Source organism: Neodiprion pinetum, chromosome 3, assembly GCF_021155775.2.
Source record: "Neodiprion pinetum isolate iyNeoPine1 chromosome 3, iyNeoPine1.2, whole genome shotgun sequence".
NCBI lineage: Eukaryota > Metazoa > Arthropoda > Insecta > Hymenoptera > Diprionidae > Neodiprion > Neodiprion pinetum.
The window spans coordinates 43,065,946-43,091,163 of record NC_060234.1 but is presented as its reverse complement, the minus strand read 5'-3'; the positions used below and the strand labels follow the sequence as shown (position 1 = coordinate 43,091,163).

The following is a 25,218-nucleotide window of genomic DNA, read 5'->3' as shown; positions in this document are numbered from 1 at the left end:
TAACATCCTCGTGTAACGAAAGTTTCAAGAGCGTACACATAGACATAAGGCGCACAGGCTGCGAAGGAGAAACGGGATAAACGTGACAAACCGTAACCTGTCCCACGGGATAAAGTTGAGGAGGCTGATTGTGAGTGTCGCGTCGTTGCCCGCACTGTCTGCCCCGACACCATGCCTCCCCTGTTTGCGCTTTACAGACTCGGTTAATCCCTATGTTGGTTTTGTACGAGATGATAGGGGTAACTTCTTCTTCTTCTTCTTCCTCTTCTTCCTGCACCTTTTTTACAGCAACGTTCAAGACTCTTCCGCCGCGACGCGGCTCCCTCAGGCAAACGTTATACGTTTTGTTTACGTTTCAACGACGCTTAGATCCCCGAAACTCTTCCGACTGACTCGCAGTTATACTTTCCTCGTCATTACACAACCGCAAGGATTGAGAAAACAATTATGAGAGAGAAAAACCGCTGCTTTTGCGGTCAGTGGGTGGTTCATGTATTCAACGCTAACGACAAGTGGTCCACGACTATGATCTGCGAGGCATTTTCGTCGTGATGGAATTGTAGCAGGTACGTTACATGCCTAGAACAATGCCAAAAGAGCGTATAATTTTTTAAAATTCTTTTATTGCGTTGCCAATCGCTCCTTACACATATTTTCAAGCTAAATATTGAAAGAAAATATTGTACGCCCTTTTTGAATTATCACCGTGATGTTCAAGAGTAGGAAATAATGGGCGTTTTTACCTATTTGCTTTTCATGCGAAGACTCGAATGATAGTTACCTTCATGCCATTTCCAGAGGCAATCTATACTTTCATGTGTGCGAGCCTGAAGGTTGTGAAGGTACATTCAGGCTTGATTTATCCTACTTTCTACATTTCACACAACCTTTTCCCTACTCGCTTGGTATGGATGCTATTCTTATGGTAATATTTTACTTTGTATAATGTTTGATCCGTCTTTAATGCGCTCGTACTTTCTTAATATCGCCCGAGGAGCATCGTTATATAATATTTACGTATCAGCTCCATTCGCCCGGAGGTTAACATGTTGGGCTCACAGCCATAATTGAATCATTATTAATAAATCTTTATCTCACTTTTCACTTATCTTCTCACTTTTTCTATTACGATTCAATTGCCAAGTGTCTTATACGTTGTATTACGATGATAGTTACAGACAAATTTAAATACGATCTACGAACAAACCTGCGAAATCAACCTGGTGAAGATCGGAGCTGGAGAAAAGAACGCGAGTTCAAATCTTCCAGTGAAAATTGGGCAATCGTCTTCAAGTTTCGATCCACCGACGCCTACGAGGATAAGTTGCGCATGATGAGTTTCACTTTTGAAGCGGTTCTGCGGATCGTTCAATGCCCAGAAAACCTACGAACGATGATCCGATTCGGCGGAGGTATTTGATCGAGAGGTCAGTACCAGTACCAAGTCGGAAAGTGCAAGCCGGCCTGATAACGGTCAGAATATTGAACTATGGCGGCCCTTAATTCCGGCATCGATGCTGCATATCAAAGTGTGTAAGCGCGCGTTTAATCAACATCGAACAAGATAAGTCGACGAGCGTGCGTCGTTGCACAAGTCAACGGAAAGTAAATAATTTCTCGTGCTTGGTGCAGCGCGTCGGACGAAACCGCGACCTAAAAATTTATCCAGCTCGGCGAGAAACGACGAAGATTGAAGAAGAGGTGATTCGTTTCGAGACGAATAGAACCAGACGTGGGAGGTGTCATTCTTCGATCCAATGTCAAAGGTTACTTCACTTTGTCCGCTGACCGGATGGCCGAGACACCCTGCGGCTAAAACACGCGCAACATCTGCCTATAACGCCTGATGGCATTTCAGCTTCTCACGATTACTCTTCCTCCTCAGGATGGGAACATCGATTTGGGATCGAAACATGTCCGTGTAACGTTAGTTTATCAGTGCCACGGGTTTCGTTCGCATCTCCTACCGCAAACGGATGTTTGCCTTTTCATTCGTTGCATTATATTCAGCCTGTATACCTACACGGATTTCGCGCTACGAAGATCCATCGATTATCCGATTTTTTACCTATTTCATCACTGAACATGCATTTGTTGATGGAAACTTTCTATTGCTTCATATGTTTCTCAGACGATTGGCTCTGAGTAGGTACAGTAAAGAGACCGCTTTTTCGCTACTCCAGGATATCAGGAGTGTCACAGGGTGTCCTGTGGTCCTGGAAATTTTCTTGAAGTTTGCTTGTCCTTCAATAGTCCTGGAAATATTCTATTTTTAATAACCTTGAATTCGTCACAGATTTTTCACTGGAAAACATGAATGACATATCTTCCAGTTCCTAACATTCGTAAGGTAAGCACGACATGCGCGAATGATCAGGGTGATCAACGATACATAAATAATTATTTTAAATTTCGGTCCGATAACGAACGACGTATGAAGCACCGTGGTTTCTTCAGACTTCGAATTTCCTTCACAAAATAAAGGGACATAATACGAGTAGTCGAGCAGCTTATTCACAGTTCCGCAAGTAGCGGTACTGCTCGTTCGAATTTACATTTCGGACAATTTCGAAGACGAGATTAGGCAGGTACAAAGTGATCTATCGTGTACGCAGGAAATGGCTTTCTAAAAGCCGTTCAACACCTGGCAGCGATTTTGTGCGATATCATTTTTCACTTTGGCGTTTATTCGAGGCCTTGCGAGAGAGTTCAAGATTGATCCGACACGTGCCAGCTGCAGTATTCCCGTATCGACGATGGCTCGAATAATATCGTTACAAGGTACCTAAACAGAGAGATGATCCGGAACATCGCCCTCTTAGATTATATGTACGTAATTTATTCGTTGGATTGCTTTCTTTATTTCTAACCGCCAATCCGCACCGATCGATGCTTGTGTGTACAATTTCCTTCGTACCACGACGATCGCATTGCTGAGAACCGTTAGATTAACAATTCGAGTTGTATTATCGGTTGAAATACGTACACGATGCGGAACAACAGCTGCAGGCTGCTCGTAACGTGGCCATCGTCTAGTCTGGTACTTACCAACTATTGAAACGGTGACGCGGCCTACAAGCATAATCTTTATTGATAACCCCGGGAGCTTTGGCAATAGGTTGAAACTCGTACATCGAAGGAACATGAAGGGCGTTTCTCTCGGAGTCGTCCGCGCATTGACCCAAATTGCGGAGATCAGTTAAAAGTCGCAGCGTATTTCACACGTTGGAACCGAGTAAGTATCTTTACGCCTGCGGTTAACAGCGGCCGGAGGTTCTTCTTAGCCCATAGCCGCAGGCCTGATCGGCGAGAACTAAATGTTGGTGAATTTTTTCCATTTTTATTATTCTTTTCTTTTCTTTTTTTTTTTATTATCATTCACTCACGTATACCTCATCATATTTTTCGCTTCGTCTGCTAAATGCGAAGCGTTTCTACATCTGCCAGAACACTCTCAGACGGCAACGGTTCGAGCAAAAGTGAATATGATCGATAGTCCTGTGAAGTCCGGAAAAATGATTATTCCTATCGTTGGTAGAATCTGTATGAAAAATAAAAAAAAATATGTATAAATCCATTCGTTAGCTGCAAACCCGGATATCGTCGTGGAAAGCATCATTCAAGGCTGCAACGTAGTGAAGTAGACAAATCGATCGGGTGGAAAATCGGTAACGCGTTAAGTTTTTAGACGTATGAAGATTTATCTTCTTGAGGTGTTTTAGCCAACGGCTTAACAGGTTAATAATTAGCTACTATATACGGCCATCATTTGCTTAAGTGCATTATATTATCACGCTAATGCCGGTCATAACTAATTGCAAAATGAACAGCGACGCCCAGGCTGACCGGTAAATTATTATCATTAGTCCAAAGCGTGGTAATAGCAAACGATTTATCGTATTCGCCCACTATAGGTGTCGGACAATAACTATGACTGTGTATTAGGGTGTTTCAGAAAAAAATTATTCACGATTTTTCACCGTGGCATCCCTAAAAAGTTTGTTTAGGTCAAAAGAAAGGTTCTGTCAATATATTAGCGTTCTCCGTTTGGTGGAAGATCACGCTCATCTCAAAAATCACTTTTTTTACATTTTTTTTTTTTTTTTAATTAGCGAAGAAACACGTTGTAGCACTTCAATTATTATTTCTTACTTGACATTTATGGGTTGAACCCAAAGATCACGATCCATAACACAACGATGTATCAATTGAGAATATTATTCTCCTAAATTAAAAGTTTATGTTAGATTACAACTATATCTTGCGAGATTGAATTAATAATGAAAAGACGGTCAGATACACTTCTCAAACATCAACCGGAGACTTAATGTTACAAGTGTGGGTCTCCTTACCGACGTAAATTGATATTACGATTGTTGTAAGCAATAAAAAAAATTTTATTCACGATTCTTCATAAATGTAAAAAAAAAAAAATATACAAAATTGAAAAATCAACAGAGCTCAATTTTCCGCATAACATAAAACCCATATATTTTGCCACGGTGAAAAACAGAAAATTATTTTTCTCCCAAACACCCTACTGTGTACAGATCATGCGGTGCGGGTTGATTTTTTTTTTTCTAAAACGAAAAAACGTGTCAACGACAAAGGAAGAAAAGAGTAAGACGTGTTATCCCAACAAGTAACACGCAAGTACAGTAAAACGTGTAGTGGTGAAAAATACAGTTATATAAAATGAGGAATTTTGCCTCGAAGCGTTAGACAATCAACAGGACTCCTTGGCGTTCCTCGATCCCGCGGGTACAGCAAACAACATTAACAAGCCTAATTTATTCGAACATCATTATTTATCTTGGACAACAGTTCGTCCGTTCGAGTCTCCAGCTCATAGCTCGGCGGCTCGACGGCAAAACGCCCGTGAAATTAGACGCTTTTCAGCTTCGTACCGGATCGGGCCGATCCGATAAGCGTGGCCGATTTAATCGCTGTTTTAGCTCGCATTGTTAACGATCTCCGCCCTTTGTTCCGACGATGACAAATCGGGCGCAATTATCACTCGGTCACCTCCATCGCTGTTCGCCCTTTATAGGTATTATCTACACCATAAGTGCCGCGTCTAGAATGTCTTATAGCTTCGTAGACACGCGTGCCTGACTCGAGGTATACGGACGTACATATCGCGGTCCTCTTCAAGCACTTTCATCTAAAGAGGATGTATGGGACGGGATCTATTCTCTTTGCTTCTCACCGCTCAAACGCACCGTGTGTGCAATGTGTTATATATTATAGGTGACGGGATCATGAGTTGTATGCTGCGATCTACGTCCAGTAATCAACGTCCTAAGCTGCGTCGTCGTAGATAAGAGAGTATCGTGCTGCTGTTGCACAAGTTCATTTCTATACGCTGTAGAGACGAATGTAGTTCACGGTATTCTTTCGATATTACGTTTCTCTGGATTCAGAGGAGACGAGAAGTTGTTACAATCAGACATCGTATGAAAAGTTGAGTTTTCACTTCGTTTCAACGTTTTAAAGTCTAATCAATTACCTTCGATATATCATTTACAGATTTATGCTGTGCGTGTGTGTATGTGAATGGCTTGATGATTTTAAACTAGATAACTTGTAACTTTGTTGTTCGTAACTTGTAGAGTTCTTTGTAAAAACGTACGTTTCTTTGTCCGATGAGAATTGGAAACGCGTGGCACGATTCAGATGATATTTGGTCCGTTTGGTTCGCTTCGTTAAACTTAGAACTGGTCAGAATTTGAGAAAACTCGGCTGGGTCATCTCAGGGTTTCTTTTTTTTCAAGATAAACACGCGTCTGTCAAAACTTGTTATTTCCGCATTCTTCCTACAGACCGGTCGATATTTTCCGCTTGTCTTTTCTTGAAATCATTCAACGAATACCTGGATAATTTTTCAAAAAATCAGCATCAGAGACACAACTTGAAAATGAAGCGGTTCGGCATTATTATTAGTGAATCAAGCTCCATTCCGTGGTTACACACGTCTGCAACTGCAAAACTGAACATGTTTTTTATACTGTTTATCATATATTTTCACTCACTGAAACCTGGAAAAATACTAAAAAAGTATCATCACGTCAGGTTTTTTGTTAAACTCGTGTTTGTAGTTTCATTCAGAGTTAAACTCCCGTTTAACTCGAAATTTGGTATCCTATTCTTGATTATGAAAATCCTGTGCAAAACTGATTTCTTACTACAATTTAATATGTATTAGTGTGAGACTCAGGAATAAATAGAAACAGAGAGATAGAAAACGGAAAGCAGAAGCGTGTTCTGAGGTGTATCAGAGAAGAAGAAGAGGTTTCACAGGCGAAAGGAATGAACACGAAATGTAAATGCATTTCATAGAGAAATTGTTTGTTTAATTTTATAAGAAACATTGTTTTGCTTATTGTAATAAAATGGTGGTCTTTTCATTATTGTTATGCTTTTTTTTTATGCAAATGCCATGTATTTTGCAAGAATACTGTACGTGATGGAGGGAAATGTTGGTCATTTTTGTATTCAGCACACTCGAAAACGCAATATTTACCGATAACATCCCATGCGACTGAAAAAAAATGTTGTCTTGCAGACCTGCGTTAGTTTTCTGCATTAGCAGCGATGTGAAAAATGGACTTGGTCCTGTTGACTGAAGATCAGCAGCTGCCTTCCCAGAATCTGAAACTTGGTAATAAGACGTGCGTCAGATGCTCGATTCCGTATTTCAACAAAAACGCTAGTAACCCAATTCCCTAGGTGCGGTTGAAAAGGGCAAACTATTCAATAGACTCGTGCCGATCTATGAAAGCTGCAGTAGCAGCCGTTCACAGAGTGCAAGCATTCAAGATATTCGGTGCACGCGCTGATGTAATCCGAGCAGCTCTGGCTGCAGTGTTTAAAAACTTTTTGGAACGTTATTCAAAACTCGGTTCTGAGCCGTCTTTTTACCGGGGAACAGACGACAGAGCGGCGAGCTTATCGGCCAGCTGTCCGAGCCCATTATATGCATTATGTATACATATATGTTTATACAGCGCTAAATTATAATAATATTGTACTGCCGACGGCATACCTTTATTAATTGTAACGCACAAGGCTCGAATCCCTATGACAAGAGATATACACGATATTGGAACCTTCAATATCGCAGGGTATTTTCATTACATATGTATATTAGTTATATGCAATACAAGTCGAACGTATTATTAACTTTTACCGTTAGGGAAGATGTGGATTCAGTCGAATGTAAGATTTCATTTTTATATAAATTATTATATTATATATAAATTACGCGCGAGGCATCGACGTAGAATGCAGGAAACTCGGGCGAAATGTGAAAAAATCAACGCGCGAATCGAGCCACGCGATCTCCGCGCATTATAGCTTCTAGCTTTCTATCTTTGCGGCACTTTGACACCGACTACGACGACACGTGCGATAGAGTGAATGGGTGAGTGAGTGAATGAACGAGCGAATGAATGGACCCGAATGAGAGTTCTGCACGGTTGCGGTGTAGCCGTGAATTCGCGATTCGTCTGTCAGGTGACCTTGGCAGAACTTGAATGGCGCCGAAGCCAAGGTGAACGAATGGCTGGGTATTTTTCAATGGCGATTCGCGCGCTCTTGCTGTAATAACAAAATTTTTCAAAGCCATTGCAGTCATATTTTATCACTCGGTCTTCTCCGGTTCCGCTCGCGTTTCCACACTTGCTGGAAAATTCAGTCGACGGTTTCCATCGCAAACTCAGTAAAACGGTCCCTGCAATGAACATCCGTCCGTTTGTTAGCCGTGGGAAGCTAGACTGTAGCCAGCTACTTTATCGTTCTACTACGGTAGCATTTGTTTGTCTAGCCAGGATAAGTTTACCAGGATATTACAAGTTAGCCGCGTTGAAAAAGCTCCCAGTTCGCTGGAAGAGAACGAGATAAGGACTGGGGAATTTCATCGCGAGGTTTTATAACTGTACAAGATTAAGTTCGACAAAGGACCGAAAAAGAGTGAAACGGTTCGTTCTTTCTCTCGTTTCCGGAATTCTCATAAAAATTCAAACATCTCGGAAGTTCCCACAGAATTTTAAGGGGGGGGGAGGATGAAAAAAAGATTGACAATTTCATGCTTTGAGCAACAACGTCGAGCAAAGCTTCGTGTACGAGAATTCGAATAGCCTTAAGGATGTGTAACTGGCTATGCATTCGCAACCAAAAGTGAATCTGGTCGACGATATTGAATACTTTGTGATAAGATTAAAATCAGAAGAAAAATCAACCACCAGAAAGACGATAAAAAAATGAAATTTCAATAATAATAATGCCCAAAAGTTATCAATATATTGTTCAAACAAATCATTGTTTGGCAAATTTTTAGGGAATGTTTTTTTGTCGCGCGAAATGAATTCCTTGATTTTTCTGAATACACATGAATTTTTCAAGAATTATTTCGTTATTTTGAAATTTTTGTTTTAGTAAAATTGTAAAGGCTGTATTCACGAAACTAGTCGTTATTAATGCCCCGGAAATTTCCTAATCGTAATGTACAACGGTTTTACGAAAACTTGTATAAAATTCACGATTTTACCTCCATTTTTCAAGATTAAAAACCTTTGAAATTTCAAAACAATGAGAAAATTCTTAAGAAATTCATGTATATTCAGAAAAGTCAACGAATGCATTTCACATGACAAAAAAAAAAAAAAAAAATTCCCTGATAATTTGTTACACATTGATAACTTTTGAGGATTATTATTGTTATTCAAATTTAATTTTCTCACCGTCTTTATTGCGGTTGATTTTTCTTCGATCTTTATCTTATCGCAAAGTATTCAATATCGTCGACGAGACTGACTTTTGGTCGAGAATGCATAGCCAGTTACACATCCTTAAGGCTATTCGAATTCTCGTACACGAAGCTTCGCTCGACGTTGTTGCTCAAAACATGAAATTGTCCATGATTTTTTTATTCGACCGCACGCCACAGGCCGTGAAGATCCAAACGCTAAACGGTGCGTACAATTTCTGGGTCTTTCGGACAACGCGGTATTCCTTATTCCTTAGTTCGGCCGTATCGCGGTGAGCGGCGCTGTTTCCTCCGAGTCTCGGATGATCGCGAGGCTGTTCAGTCCGCGATCAGTCGCCCGCGAGATTCGGAGTGCGACACGGCCTCGTGATTTTACAGGTTGCGGTTCGAGCCGAACTGACGGATACACACGTATCACATAAGTTTATACTTAGCAAACAGGGACCAGAGCCGGCGAGAAGTCAACACTTTCGCCGAAAGTATTGAAAGCTTTTTCGATTCGTCCGATCGAGACAGACGTTGATTAGAATCTAAGAACCGTTGCCCGGTCTTTACGACGTCATTTTATCGGATCAGGGTGGATCGAACCACGTGCTTAGATATTCTAAACGAAACGGAAGAAATTGGAGGGCGGGAGGGAGAGACGAAGAGTAATAAGGGAGGAAAAAGGGGCGAAGGTGGGAGGGTGAAGGATCCGCGATTTCGGGATCGATCGGCCGAGTGTCTCAGTGGGTGTTGAGAGTTGGTGCAGGGTGTTGATAAACCGTTAAATAAATGCAGTTATCAAGTGCGGCGGGTGGATAGTTCGCGCAGTCGCGGTTGCCGCCGATTTTAAAACGAGGATGAGGGTGAACCAGTGTCGCCAGTGATTTCACGCGAGGTGTAAGATAAAACGTACGTTATACTGACCAAGGATGCTCGACACCTGCCGGACAGAGTCCGATTAACCTAGCGACGACATTAACGAGACCGTTGCGAACAGCAGACTCGTCGGGACGATGACACCGAGAATAATCCTCCCCCTCCTTACGGGGATCGCGGTCCTCGCGACTTGTCTGGAGGGCAGGTATCACCTCGAGGCAACGGGGCTGAGGCACCACAGACACGACCGGCACCACAAGGTCCGGGACCAGGAGCTGGTGCTCGGAGGATCGCGGCGGCGAGCCTGGGAGGAAGACGAGGATGAGGATCGTTACGTGCCTCGGGAGAGGCACGAGCCACCCCAAAGGCGGTGGCGAAATCGCGCGGAGGACAGACGAGTCCGCTACTTCCGGGGCGAATCGCGGCGTCCTGGTTCCCACACTTCCGGACGAACGTGGGGCTTCCGGAACCCTGTTCAACCCTACGGTGGTAAGTGGCGTCAGGACGAGGACCCCGATGACTACGACGTCCGCGATAGGTGGCGGGGACGGGGGCGGGGGTGGGTCTACGACGACGAGGACGAGGGGTACGAGGTCGACGACGAGGAGTTCTACCCTCCGAGGAGGGCGACGAGGCCAAGGAAGAACAGACACGAGGCCAGGCGGCACAGGGTCGAGGTCGAGGACGAGGGCGAGGAGTACTACGAGTACGACGACGAGTACGAGGACGATTACGGGGACTACGACGTCCAGGAGACCGAACCTCGGCCACCGTCCAGACACGGGGGGAGGAAACACGAGCAGCGGGGTAAGAAGGGGTCGAAACCGCTCCTGACCCAAGAGGAGGACGATGTCAACGAGGTTGAGAACCGCGACGAGGACGAGGACGATCTATGGGGCGAGAACGACGACGAGGATTACGACGAGACCGTCGACGAGTCCTCGGAGTCCGGCGAGGAGGACTCCTCGACCATCAAGGCCATCGACGAGGTTATCAGGTCACTCAAGGCCAAGCCTCCTCCGACGACACCGAGGTCCATGACACGACGGGATTACAGGAACGTCGAGACGGAGAGGTACGGAGAGGTGACGAGGGGACGGTCGCATCCTCGTCCGTATTCCCGGCCCTATAACCGCGAGGCCGTGAAACCGAGTCCCAGACAGCCGCACAGGACGTCGCATAAAAGAACGCCGAGTAATTCGGGCGGGTACTTTGGCACATCTACGACGACGATGTCGACCCTGCCAAAGTACACCAACGAGTTGTCGGCTCCGATGAAGAATTCGTCCTTCGGCAAGGTGTCCAAGGTTAAGAATAAGGCTTCCGGTGCCACGGGTCGGACCACGGAACGTCCCGATATCCATCCGACGACCAAGAACGTTGAACAGGACTATGAGGAGTACGAGAATGACGGGAGCGACGATAAACCCGAGGGCGTCGACGACCCTGACGTTGAAGCCGAGCCGGAGGAAAACGACGACGACAAGAAATGGCCCTCTGAGAAGGATCAGGTGAGTTTTTATCAGACTCCGCTTATCCCACCTTCTATCTTATACCCATTCAACTTTCGTCGCTGATCGTGTACCTTGCGGCATGAAAGAGGCGGTGTCGTGTAACTGGCTTGATACGCATTGTCTGCTTGGTAGAGTTATTGGTTCTAATCTTCTATCCGGACACTCCCTTTCACTGTCTACCTGCTAATCGATCCACGCAATTGCTTTTCGCACTGTAAACGTTTCGTCAACTCGAACTTGGACGATTTGATACACTGGAGGCAAGTGATGATTCCAGTTATTGAAAATAAATAATCAAAGCTCGTCAGGCACTCCATTAATTAATTCTCTCGGATGTGCGAAATTGATTGAAGGTCCAAGAGGAATTCTGAGAATGCATCGATCGATTCGAAATCAAATTTTTCACACTCTTCTTCGCGTTAAAGGTGATCCGCAAGCTTTGTATCCAGTCCGAAAGCCACGTGCCAAAGTTCGTTCGCTCTACTCTGTATTGTAGAGTATATGTAATACATGTAGAGTACAAAAGTGAATAGGTACACGGGTGCTGTCGGTACCTACTGTAATTGTGTGGGAGTATTTATTTACACCATACCTATCTTATCATAATAATACGACATTGATAATGATGATGGTAACAATAATAATGGTAATGATACCGAGAACTTCGTTGGAATGCGTATCAAGATGCAAATCAGTCGATGCCAGTCTATCGATATTATAATGACGATTCTACGAGCACACAGCACACAGCAACCATATAAAGTTTCGTCGATTCAACCTTGGCGCCAAAGTGACGAGTTTAACGTAAACCATAAAGGTTATTTGATCATTGGCGATTCTAACAAGACTGGTTATTTTGCCAATTTGAATAAAACGCCGAACGTGCAGTCGAGAAATATTACAAGTTTTTTTTTTTTTTTGAAAGTGATGATTTCAATTGATTGACGACGCGTGTTACAAAGTTATCGAAATAATTGTTAAATTAAAAAATAAAAAATCAACTCAGCGTATAACGAAAACTTGACTGCCAACTTCATTCCTTTGACCAATTACTGAAAACCTTGCTTACATCCTGGATTTTTGAAATACCGTTGCGGATCTTCACTTTCTTCGAACCACCTACGTCAACTTTTGCGTGCAGGCTGCAGACGTTGGCGATTGTGGCAAACTTTTTTCTTCCTCCTTTTCTCCATCTTCGTTCTCGTAGGATCGACGATTACCCGGGAAACAATAGCGGCGGAGTATCTCAGAGCAATGAACGATTTACAAACCGTCCATTGAATACGATCCGAATACTTTCGGTCGGCAGGTCGAGATCAAAGCGCGTTGCATTAGCTCAAAAAATAAACTCGGTTTATTCCGTGACTAGACACGTGTATTCGAGTTACGGCAAAAGGTGGAGGAAATCCGGTAGAATTATCGTAAGTAGAAAGAGGGTTGTCGGGTTTTTTCCTACCTTCTTCGATCGACACTGCATGCCCATAAAAAAACTCGGGTGCTAATTGCTCGAGACAATTGAATCGCCGAACGAATGCGAAAGTCTGTGTCTGGGAGTGGAATCGTGAGGGTTCAAGGATATCTGCGCATCGGTTTTAAGTAGCTGGTATAGGAATACATAATAAGCGCAAATTTAATCGGATGCAAACCACAGTTGGAGAAGACTGTCGACGAGTCTTTTGCGGCTGACGGAGGGAATTCATTCTCTTTGTAGGAAATGAATATTTGATATTCGATTGGAACGCTGAAAACGCTGAAACTAACGAGTATCGACGCGCACTGTTCTGTCCTCGCAAAATATCTCGGCATCCTGCGTGTATCCGAGTCTCATACATTAATGATATGCGTACCCGCATAATTGGGATTCTAACCTTATATACCGGCTGGATGGTCGTCTCGTTCTTCTTCTTTCATTTCCGACAAAGTTTAAAAGCCACGCAATCCACTGTCGAGCTGTACATACATCACAGGTATAGTCTAGCTTATAGAGTCGCGTGGTTACAGCTCAAGCCTCTTGATGCAAAGATCGTTGTAACGCTCGTCTAATTTAATTACGTACCATCTCACAGAGATAACGCGAGAATGCACGATGCCCTTTTCCTTATGCCTCTCTGTAATATGTATATCCATACTGCATTCGAGCGCAAAGATCGTTTCGTAATTGAGAAGCTGGGCGACAGAGAACAGGGACAAGTCCGAAGATATTGTAGTTTCGAAGTAACGGGGATGAGTGAGCGACGAATTAATTTTTATATTTTCAGTTCACCGTATTGGATCCGCTATTTTGAATTTTTTAATTTTGACACGGGACCCCAAAAACCCAAGATTACCGTGTTCCACTTTTCTAGTCACCGTAACCCTCTCACAATTACATTTATTCTGTGAAAATCGGCATTTTCAACACTTTGTTTATTGATAGCGCTCACTTTATTCGCGTAGTCGTCATAATCTCTTTTAAAACGTCGACATTGACATCTCAGAAGTCCAATAAAAGTAAATCTTGAACAACCAATCATAGTTTTCTTCCTGATTTATCGTTACGTTAACGTTCTTAACTAACTTCATCCTCATATAAAAACGTGACAGAGAACTATTACAGTCGATATAACTATGGCATCCGCAGGAATCTTGTCAAACAACGTAATTGTCCCCTGCATATCAACCGACTTCTTCGCAAGTAGTTGCTCCAATTTTTTCACCCAGTTCGTTTCTCAAAATCGCCGAACACTCCTGAGACTTTGATCTCTTTTTTCGCCTAATTCTTGCTCAACTTGGTGATATTTGGCGGAAAATAGAGCTCTCTCTCCTTCAATCATCGTTCTCGGCTCTCTCGAATTCAAAGAGAAACCGAAACGTCCACTGACACGTTTTTTACTCGCATGTGTACACGTGTTATCGGGAATTATAACGGCTTCGAGGCTGCAGGCGCAGCGGCCAGACGCGGTGGTCGCAGAGTTAAGCAACGCAGTGTTGAGTTACGAGATCCATCTCATGCCACAGAAATGACGCTCGGCGACCCCATCGAGGATTCGAGAGTTTGAGAACGAGTTGCCGATCCACCGCGTCTTCGCGACACACTAAGAGGACCCTCGCGTCAAATAAAAATGCTACCGCATTGTGTTTCGGTGTTGATGAGAGACCGTAAACGTTGGCAAGAAGCGAACGATCAGATTTGTACATTTATCCACGAATTGATAACCATTCTCAGAGTGATGAAAAATTTTCACGGAGCATCTCGATTCTGCTCTCAAGGTTTTGAAGTGAGGTTGTACTTTGGACCGATTGATTGATTCGGCAGTAGATATATATGGATGTATATACGTACGAACGGTTCTGCTTACAGATTTCGATACCGACACAATATACAAATACAGACACAAGCCCTTTTTTTCGGTTGGACGTTATCCCCACACTGGTCAACTTTATCGACGAAAAAAGGTTTGTGTCTTGACTAAGTGTCGGTAACTGTGTCGATATAGGAACCCTATGTCCAGAACCGGCATTGGTTAACTACTTTCGGCATCTCTGCAAGAACCGGCGATTAATCTGTATAATCTTTTACGGAGTATTTAATTCATTTTTTCTTTCTAATCTCCGAACTGGTTTAGATAAGTACACAGCGCCAAGAACAGAGTAGTCGCGATGCCCTGTGCACCGTGCGCTGGGTAAGCAGCCTCTCAGTAATTTCTTTGGCACTCGGTTCGTTTGGTTATAGGATGGTTATAGGTTGCCTGCCACTTGTTCAAAAGCTGAGCATAGCTAGGCCGAGGGCTAGTATCGAATCGGTTTCTCGGGATCGAGCTTATTGATAAAGAGTTCGTTGGCTCTAATCAATTGGGATTAATTGACGGACAATTATATTCTTAGCCAATATAACCTCACTGCCCTCGGGCGATGCGATAATACCCATTGCTTCGATATAGGTAGATCATGCGCGTAGCTCTTTGTCTTTCCTATTCGACGACGATGATCATTATCGTTCAAGTACAACAAACAGCTCATTGTCATTCTTTCCCGCAGCATCTCGAGTCGCGGACGACGATCCAGTGTTGGAGGCATGCCTGGCAGAACCGGTCTGTCATTCCAAATTTCATTCCATTCACTTATCATCTTTGTGCAGTCGTTTGTTATTGGGGACCAAACAACAGTCGTAATGATTCATACTCACAGCTTACGGCGAAAGTGGCAGAGGTGAAGAAGCTGCGTAGTCACATTTGATACCTCAGATTCCGAGCTCTTCTAACGGTTCGAAAGATGAGCCTTAACTGGGTTACGTCACTTCAACCTACACCGTGCCTGGTGCTTTCTTTTTTTCGCCTCATCTCGCTGGCGAAGGTCCGATTTTCTCCGCAGGTTTAACCAGTTTAGCGGTTGTCAATTTCTTTCACATAATCACCTGCGTTCATATTCTAGAAGGTAATGACCGATTCGTGGGTCAATTGTTGCCTGGTTGAATAATTAACCCGGCACAAAGTTACCTTCAAATTTATCTTACCGTTGTTATTTTAGCTGTTCAATTGCTACCGGGGGCGGATCCAGATGTTCGTACCGTCACAAGCATAGCGGCCATGACTTGTCACGCATCGCATGCCTCGGGGATGTCGCAGGGTCGACAGCACGGTCGGCTCGAAATGCGATCTACTCGTGTTATTATGCGCCTGAGCAAAAAGAGAACCAAACCCGAGGGATCGATGTCCCTCGGCATTCCAATAGGCAGACGTACGGTCCTGGAAGGGCAACGTCCCATCGCGCGAGGAAGGATCGATTTATCGCCGTGGAATCCTTGCTCAGAGATCCCACGTCGCTGCTGCTTGCCTCCATCTAGCTCAATCAAAATCAAACCTAGTTTCGATGTAAGTCTAGTGATTGGGACACGGGACGAAAAGTGCGTGGACGCAATAACGCGGAGGGAAGTCGAAACGGTGATGTTCGTCGGAGGAGAATGATCTGCTTCTTCTTACGCTGTAAACTAGGGTGGTATTCATTTTTCAACTTTGTGTTTTTCTAAGGTGCCACTCGAAAACTCTGGGACAATCATTGAAAAAAAAAGCTGTCGTAAAACCTGGAGGAGGTAGAAAAATATTTAGGGATCGCTACCAATTATTGTAATATTTTTAATTTAGTTTTTTTTTTCGTATCGTGGTCCGATTAATCATTGATCATACAAATCATTGCTGAAAAGGGAATAGGAACGTTAAGGTGATGCGATACTCCTATTTCGGGAACGAAAACTGTCATCTAAATTTCTACGAGAAGGTTAATCTTGCCGATAAAAGGCGACAACAGTCAACTGCGGAATTTTTAGGTGCAGTTTGCTGTCGACTGGTGAACGATTGATTCGACCACGATACAAGAAAAATAACAAAAATAGACTAATAGGTATGTGTTTGAATCCGTAAGGTTGCACGTAAAAATAAATAAAAAGTATTACGATAATTAGTAGCAACCTCTAAATATTTTCCTACCACAGCCAGGGCTTACGACAATTTTTTCTCAGTATTTGTCACAAATTTTTCGAGTGGCAGCTTAAAAAAAAAAGTTGGAAAATTCAACTCCTACCGTATACCAGATGTAGGAAATTCGTATCTTGGAAACGAAACATTATTCAAGGTCGGACTTTTGTGTCAGATTTAAGTACAAGTTGAATAGATAACGCGATATCGACGAGGAAAATATTAAATTCGTTTAAAATCCATTTTGCACAATATCTGAGAACACCGAATGCTTGACTTCTGTAATCAAGCCGAGCTTATCGCACAACAACTAACGGGTTAATAAACTTGGGCGTATAAGGCGGAGCCGGAAAGGCCAGAGATGATCTGTCGCAAGATGTTGAACCTCGGTAGCTGATACGTTGCATACGATTGTTATGTCACTGTATTACGTGTGCGGCGGCTGTCAGCTTACAAGTTCGTAAATTTTTGACGCCGGTGTAAGAGCAGGTTGAAAAAGCGGCCAATCTCGCTGCGCGTCGTGTAATTGACGTAATAAAAGTACGAGGCGAAGCGTACGTAAGTGTAAGTGTGAGAGGAGGTGATAGAGCCGACCCGGGACTGATTCGTGACACAGACATCAATCGGCGCCGACGTAGAAACAGACGTTGCAGAATCGCAGATATCGCGGCTTCTTTCCTTTATACCGTACTATACCACTTTTGGCTCGGGGGGATGCTGCCTGATGCGAAATGGTGATTCACGTTCAAGGGATCGTAAAAACCGGCCCACATTAGGATTTATTTGACGCGAGGAATTTACGCGGCAATTGGCGAACACTCGCTGCCAGTTCTAATTATATCTAACGCTACTCCCAGACAGCGAAGTACAACTTCAAGTGTCTTTCACTTCGAGATATGAAACGCCGAGTTTGACGTGCGAGTCGGGCAGAAATATGTCACTACGGATAAAATTTTGAAACGCTTTTCGCTTCTCTATTTTATTAACAACAAATGTTGAAATTCGTAGGATAGAACGAGGAAAGGAATTCTTACGTGCTTCCCGTTTTTGCATCTCGCAATGTTCAGCTTTGACAGTTTAAAAAACATTTTACGGAGGCCGAGGAATTAGTGGTGAAAGTCTAGGTAGAAAGTTTATCGGGATGCGTGCTCAGGGCTATTCCTATAATTCTAATCAGTCTCTCTGTCTCATTGGAACGATTGAACTCCGCTTATATCGCTATGCAATGTAGTAGTGAATGCGTAATATATAGAACGACTTACGATACAAATTTCTCCAAAGGTCGGCAGCTTCTCGACCCTTCACGAATGAATCATTTTCCACTCCCACAAAGTCCAATTGAACTTTGTCTCTCTGTCGCGCATCGTTTTAATTGATTCGCAGAATTGTTGTACGGTAATGTCACGGGGTGTTGTTAACAATTCGTTGAATGTCCCGAAGCTCAGCGTCGCGGTCCAGATGGTCGACATTGTTTCTCGGTGAACCGCATCGCCACTGAAATTCGTCAATCAATTAATCAAAAACCATTTCAAGCTAATTATCTCGCCTTTAATCGGGATTTATCGTTTACGTTGCGCTGTACATGCACAGCTAATCGTTGCGTGGAGGAACGGGAATTGCAGTTTATTTTTTCGTCGATTGTATTATCAGTCAGGTTTTACACGGCTACAATCTGAATCAAGTCGCCACGGATAATAAATCTTGAGAAAACGAGAGGAGAGAGACGAGGAGTTTGTCTGCCTTGTCGGGAACATCCTGCGAAGACCTGTACATATACATGTATAGCAGAAAATAGACAAACTGTAGGATAATTTTTTACTGTCCTTAATTACAAACTTGGCTCAATTTTTATGAGGAATCGACGCCGCTTCTGGTCACGAACCCCACGGAACGTGTAACGAACTGCAGCGATATTGGTACTGAATTTTTTTATACCTCTGGGACCAGTTGCAGCCTCTTTCTCCGCAGTGCACTCGGGTGTAAAAGCCCTGCATGGCACTCGACAAGATTTACCGGAACGATGATACGCACGTTTAATTTTCAGCTCTGTTAATAACAATAGATAATATTATGCTTTATTTATGGCTCCTCTCGCACTCGGCATGTATAATAATTCACCGCGGCGATAAATCTCAATTACAATGCGCGCCACATGCCAAGTGCATGTATAATATTGTACATACGTACATATATGCATGCGTGCGTGCGTGACACGCGAAATCGGTCATTTCGAATCGGAGACCGGATCATCTTCTTCGGCATGTTGATAGACGGTTCATTTTTCTTCCTCTATCAAATTACTATCAGGCTCGTGGAGAAATCACGGTTTCTTTTTTAAGGAAAAATATCAATTCCTTAAAGATAAACGGTACGTATAGTTATGCAAGGCAAAATGCAGTCTGTCAAATTTGAAAAAAATTTTATCAAGCAATGATTTGAAAAGGATAATAAAACAGTGTTAATAATTGTGATGCGGTAAAAAATTTTGAAACTATATTGAATTTCAAAAATATACGAAAAGATACTTGTAGAAATGATTCGATTCAATTTGAGTAACGAATATAAACTTGTTTCATTTCTCAATTCATGCAGAATGCGATTTGGATTTTCCTTGTACTAACTTTCCGATTGTGAGACAGATTTTCACTCTATCTCATAAGTCGGTAGAAAAAAAAAATGTGATAAGTATGCAGAATCGTTATAAATTCCAAAAAAGAAAATACTGATCATTATTATTCAAAATCTAACTCGAAACGATTTCCGGAGAGCACACTTAGGAACAGAATGATCTGTAAATCAGGATCGGTGAAACAAATCCGGAACTCTTTCAGTGAAAGCATAATTCGATTCATTTGATATCGTTAACGCAAAAAGCTATTCGGAAACATTAAAATACAGTGCTCGAAAGTTTATTTATTTATCTGTATCGCATCTCAGGATTTTCTTTTTTAGTCGAATGTAAACAGATTATAGCTTTTCAATCACGCGTACGTATTTGTTCCAACACTTTTTCGCCCCGACCGTACGTCTCGCAAGTATCCTTAAGCCTACCGGTAAGTCTGCTTGGAAATTTGGTACTGCGTTCGAAAGGCTTAAATGACATATAAAAAAGGCATAAATACAGCTGTAGGCACGAGTACCGTGTGTTTTTGCCTCATCAAATCACTTTCCCATGAAAGTTAATGAGACGTTACGCGTATATGTACGTAAGTAAGCAAGCAAGCAAGTGCCTACCTATGAATATGTGTACGTACATTAGGTACGCAATACGTGGTGGACGAGAAGCGCGAGGTCGAATTTACCGAGAAGTGAACGGCCCTGAATTAACCCGCTCATTCCAAACGAATCAACCAACGATTTTCACCAAGTTTAACGCAAATAAGATAAAGAAAAAACGTTGATTTACTCGTACAACAACACGTTATAAACACACTGCATCCTTCGATAAAAAATTTACGTACGCGTTTCATTCCGCATGTGCTCAATTTACTTTATATGTATATGTATAGTGTATGTATCATGGCATGGGTTTCAAAGGTTAAAAAACGCATATTTTCTCTGATTTTTTCTAAATATAATAAAAAGACTTGTTTGATTCAAACTTGAGGCGTATGAAAGAGCAATATTCGATCGACATTTCTCCAAGTTTTGGACGAAAAATTTTGAAAATTCAGACTTTTATAACTGATTTTTGGAGATCCAGTATTTTCGCGATGGAGACGATAACTCGTGCAAATTTTATGTGAAATCAATAAAACAAATATTTTCTGTTAGTAGGCGAGTACGGCTAATGATTGAACGAAGGATTTTTTTTTTTCATATTGAAATTTGTAATTTTGGCAGAGTTTCGTGCAAAAAAGTACGATTTTCGGTAAAATCTACACTATGTATTGCCTTGTGCAACGAATTGTGATCGAAGAAAGACAAAAAAAAAAACTTTCGCCCAAGTACTAGTTATTCCTGTCTGGAAGAAGAATGAAAAATTTCAGACTTCAAAAATATACAATTCGAGCCTGATGGGATGAATATCCAAAGGCTCTCTCTCCTAGACTTTTACTTCAATTGACTCGAAACTTTGTGAAAATATTCTTGACGTGTACTTTTAGATCAAAAAAAAAAAAATAAATAAAAAATCAAAATACTGAAAGTTAAATAATTTACAAACTCGTGTAACCCCTTAATTAGATGAGACGTTCACAATTTTATGGCTCAAAATGTGAGAGCGAAATTGCTGTATAACGGATCGGAATATCAACATTTTAGTATCGGAAACCGTGAGTAATATTCATTTTTCATTCGATGCCTACTAAAAGCCGTGTTGAAGTTAATCCTGGAGTCGAAAAGAGCAGGAAAACGATCCGTATCCTGCCGCACACGGGTTGGATTAAATGTCAGTCGAGCCTAACGTGAGTTCCGTACAAATTTGCAGCTTAAACTGCGATATCACGTACGAAACGGAGCAAACCGAATATCCACGTTTCATTCGTCGGTATGCGCGAGACTTACCCGAGACAATAAATTTCTAAAAAAGGCCACGGTCTCCTGTCGCGTCCAATGAACGAAAGAATATTTATTCCGGAGGGAAGAACGGCTGTGCGATAAATCACGGATCATTTTTCAAATCTGGATTTCGGTTGAGTTGACACGTTTTTGAATTTCGAATGAAATCCTTCGATCTCACACGACGCGCAGCTGAGGGGAAAACGTATTCTATCCGAGAAACGAGATCGATCACGGGGTGATAGATCCTGAGAAGAACGTTGCGGTGAATTTGGGAACGCATTACGAATTCGTCGCAAAGTATGAATGTTATCGAAATATCCGTTTGAATCGCCAAGAAAGGTTGAATCCATTTTTCAAGTCTATCGAGTTCGCGGTATTCGTGAAATTAAATATATTCGGGTAAATCGATTGATTTTAAAATGAATTTCGAAACTCGGACGTTGCGTTTGTGGCAGCAAGTTATCAGAAAAAGTGAGCAGATATGCTCTGGAATTCCCCTTAAATATGCGTTGGCCAGTCATGCACAGGTCATCGATACGGATAATTCTATCTTCTGTATAAATAAGATTTTTCTTATTTAGAAATTATCGTTATTATACAAAACCAACTTGCGAAAGATATTCTTACTCCGATTTCGAAATAATTTTTACAAAACGATGTAACGCAATCAGTTGTCGGGTTCGAAGAAAATGCGCAATGTTAAAAAGTCGAGGTCGATTGTGGATTTGCACAGAATTTACAGAGGAACTAACGGAGCGTAAACTTTCAATAAAGATTATAATTTACACTTTTCACGTCTAGAATCAGGCTGCGGGACTTTATTAACAATATACCAAAAGTTGATGTCGAAAATCGATGAAATTTCTCTTTGTTTTTTACTACTTGACTCGATTAGACGTTATTCGACTGAACGAAATAAACTTATTGGTTCATTCTAAACAAATGACGTTAAAACGCGAATCCAGAGCTAATCAGAGCAAAAACTTGGACACATTTACCCTAGAAATTTTTTCCTCGTTATGTTCCTAGGCTTAAAGAGATAACACATGTCTGCGACCAAAAAACTGCACAAGTTTTTTATTCCGTCTCTCGTAGATTTTCACTCACTAAAACCGGGAAAAATATTCAAAAAGTTCCATCACGTCAGGTTTTTTCTTAAACTCGTGTTTGTAGTTTCATTTGGAGCGAAACTCCCGTTTCATTCGAAATCTGGTATCCTATTCTTGATTATAAAAATCCTGTGCAAAAGTGATTTCTTACTTCCATTTAATATCATTTTTGGATTCAGGACACTCGAAAACGCAGTATTTACCGAAAACATCTCATGCGGCTGAAAAAGAAACATTTTTTTGCATCCCGCGTAATTGCCAGGCGTATTTCGAGAGGCGGTAAGCAAATAACAGAAGTAGGGATATAATAGAAATACAGGAATAAACGCGGAGCAAACCAGTCTAGACTAATTAACGTCGTTAAATAATTATCACCCGGCAAGCTGGGCGGAGCCGTGATCGAAAACAGCGCGAATTTGTAATCGCTGTAAAAGCTGGTTCGTATCTCGCGGCCTGGCGGCAAGTCATGCCTCTCGTGTTGACCGGGAAGAGGTCAATTGCTTTACACCGAGCAAAGAAGGAACGGCCTGCTGCACGTCTCAATTATTTCCCCGAGGCTGGTCTGCATGTATTTGTAGAGCGTAAATCCTACGCATGGAACGCGGTTGTTCGGAGATGGAATTTCGGCGCGTATTCGGTAGCTTTCTTTCTACCGCCGTTTTTTCCCCCCCCGGGGGATTTTAATTATTACGCTGCTTAAAATGTGGATCAAACGCCTGGCGCAGCTTCGACGGTGATTAATGTAATTGACGAGGCGGACGCGTCGGAGAAAAAACGTCTTGTCTCAATCCTGCGACTGCGCAGGTTCAATTGAAAAGTATTGTTGGTCGGGAATTGAATATATGAATTTCATTCGATTTGAGACGAGGTAGTCGATCATTGAGGTTTTATCAAATTCGTTTGCTCGGAAATTATTATAGGTACGATGATTTTTCTGAAAATGTGAAAATGAAGATACCAGAATTATTAACGAAAATTTGGGTACCGATTTTACGATTAAAATTGTTTTAAATCCGGTTTAGAAGTTCAATTTTAGTCTGAAATTACTCGTTTTATTTGGTAAACCGTTAAACTTCCTATAATTCTAGTGAGGTCGAATCTATGGCACATTTTTAACCATTTCCAAAGCGATCTGTTATCACATACGTATAAAGCTATGTTAACGTAATTTCATTTCTTCTAAATATATCGTAAAATTAAGCTAGTCGACGAATATATACTAATTTGATAAAATCTCGCGACGAAATTACAAAACAGTATTTATTATTGGCAACTTACTTACCTCCTTGATTTATCAGCTCGATCCGATTTTCATATACCATAGTAAAATAATCGTCGGTTTATTTGATGATTATTGAAAGTGATAGAAACGTCAAACTGTAATATACGTTGAATGCAATTTCCACGACTATAAACCGATAATTCCTCATACTCGTATGTTTGCAACCTGCAGGCTATACTTTCGTCGACTTCAACAACTGAGAAATGAAACCACATGTTTGTTTACCGCGTTAGTTCATCGTTACGAATAAACGCTTTCTATTTAACCATTCATGAAATTGTCGGTTGATTCACAACGACACGCACGTTCAGAATTATTATAATTCATATCTGTTCGAGACGATGTCTTGAAAGTTTAATAGAAATAAAAAAAAAAAAAAACCAAAGAAACAATCATGAATTTAACGGAGAACGATACTTGTGATAATTGAAAGAATATGTAATACGTCAGAAAATCGTTTCAGTGTGAATCGTGCATTGATAAATTTCTCTGATTCGACAAGGTTTTAATGCAGATCAAGTTTCAGAAGCAATTAGAGTCGTCAGGGCGTGGCTCCGGTTCTTTGTTTCTTTTTTTTTTTTTGTCAAGATGCTGAATTATTCTAAAAAGTAGAAGAGGAGAGAATAGCGTCGTTTCTTATTCAAATGCGTCGTCTCACATCTTACACAACTATAATTTGTTACACGCGCTTATACACGCACGGATATAACGTGAAATTTCGTATTACAAACGTCTAAGAATCGAGGAGCTCGTTCTTTCTCCGGCGTTGTTAAGACGACGATCGACGATTCAACAGGCATCGGGAGGTTATTAATATTGTGCAATTTTGATCTCTACTCTCATGGCTCCGCACATAATGTATTGTAACGAACTCGGTGTTTCAGAATGAAATAAGAGGTTCGTGAGCTTATAAACGCAGCGAACTTAAGAGATGAGAAAAATCTCATTTCATCGGTTTAAAGAAAATATTTTTAAAAAGTATATAAAAATTCTCATATATATCCGATTATGAACAGAGAATTGTTATCAAACTGTTTATAAAAAAATTTTTATGGTCGAAATTGAAAAATCTAGCCACGAGCTCGAGTCGATAAACAAGTTTTAAATATTGTGTCGAAATTTGTTCGCTACTTATACGCGCCATACCGCCATTTTGTTATTAATTTCAATGAAAAAATTCCAGAATCTTAAATAATATCTGTACATAATAAAGCCCTCAAATTCAAATAGCTTTGAGTGTTTTCATTTTCTTAAAAAAAAAAAAAAAATGTCTAAAAATACGTATAATTTCAGACCATCTGGAACATGACTGTTTTTACAATAATGTTAGTCGACGCAGAAGCCTTGTTCATTTTGTGAGATATGACGGCTGTGATACTTTTTATACGCGTATTATCTATGAGGACTACTAGATCAGAGAGGGGGGCAAAACGGGTTGTTTCATCCTTTGTAACAATACATACAATAACGCAATTTCGAGCCGCCGTGTATTTGACGGATGTAATCTATCGAATGTTGAAATCCTGCACGATTTACCTCGTACGTGGGTTTTCTCAATTTAATAGATAGAAAATAATTCCGATCGAACGCGAGTGGTTCGAAATGGAAAGAAATCAACAGCCTACGTATAACACACAAGCCAATTACCAATGAAACGTCATTTTTTCAAGCCCACTCCGCGAGCCAGCCGGCTGCTGCGCTAAGTGCAAGTAATTTCGCTCGGTAAGATCTG

At 41.7% G+C, this 25,218-nt stretch overlaps 1 protein-coding gene across 1 annotated transcript in view; it reads left to right on the top strand.

The window, feature by feature from the left end:
• The first annotated feature begins 9,111 nt into the window (after window positions 1–9,111).
• The window catches only part of LOC124214285 (uncharacterized), a 75,842-nt gene continuing 59,735 nt past the window's right edge, over window positions 9,112–25,218 (top strand). The window contains exon 1 of the mRNA XM_046616527.2: window positions 9,112–11,139. Within this exon, the coding sequence (XP_046472483.1) occupies window positions 9,766–11,139 (1,374 nt within the window). The 5' untranslated portion in view covers window positions 9,112–9,765. The remainder of the gene's footprint in view (window positions 11,140–25,218) is intronic.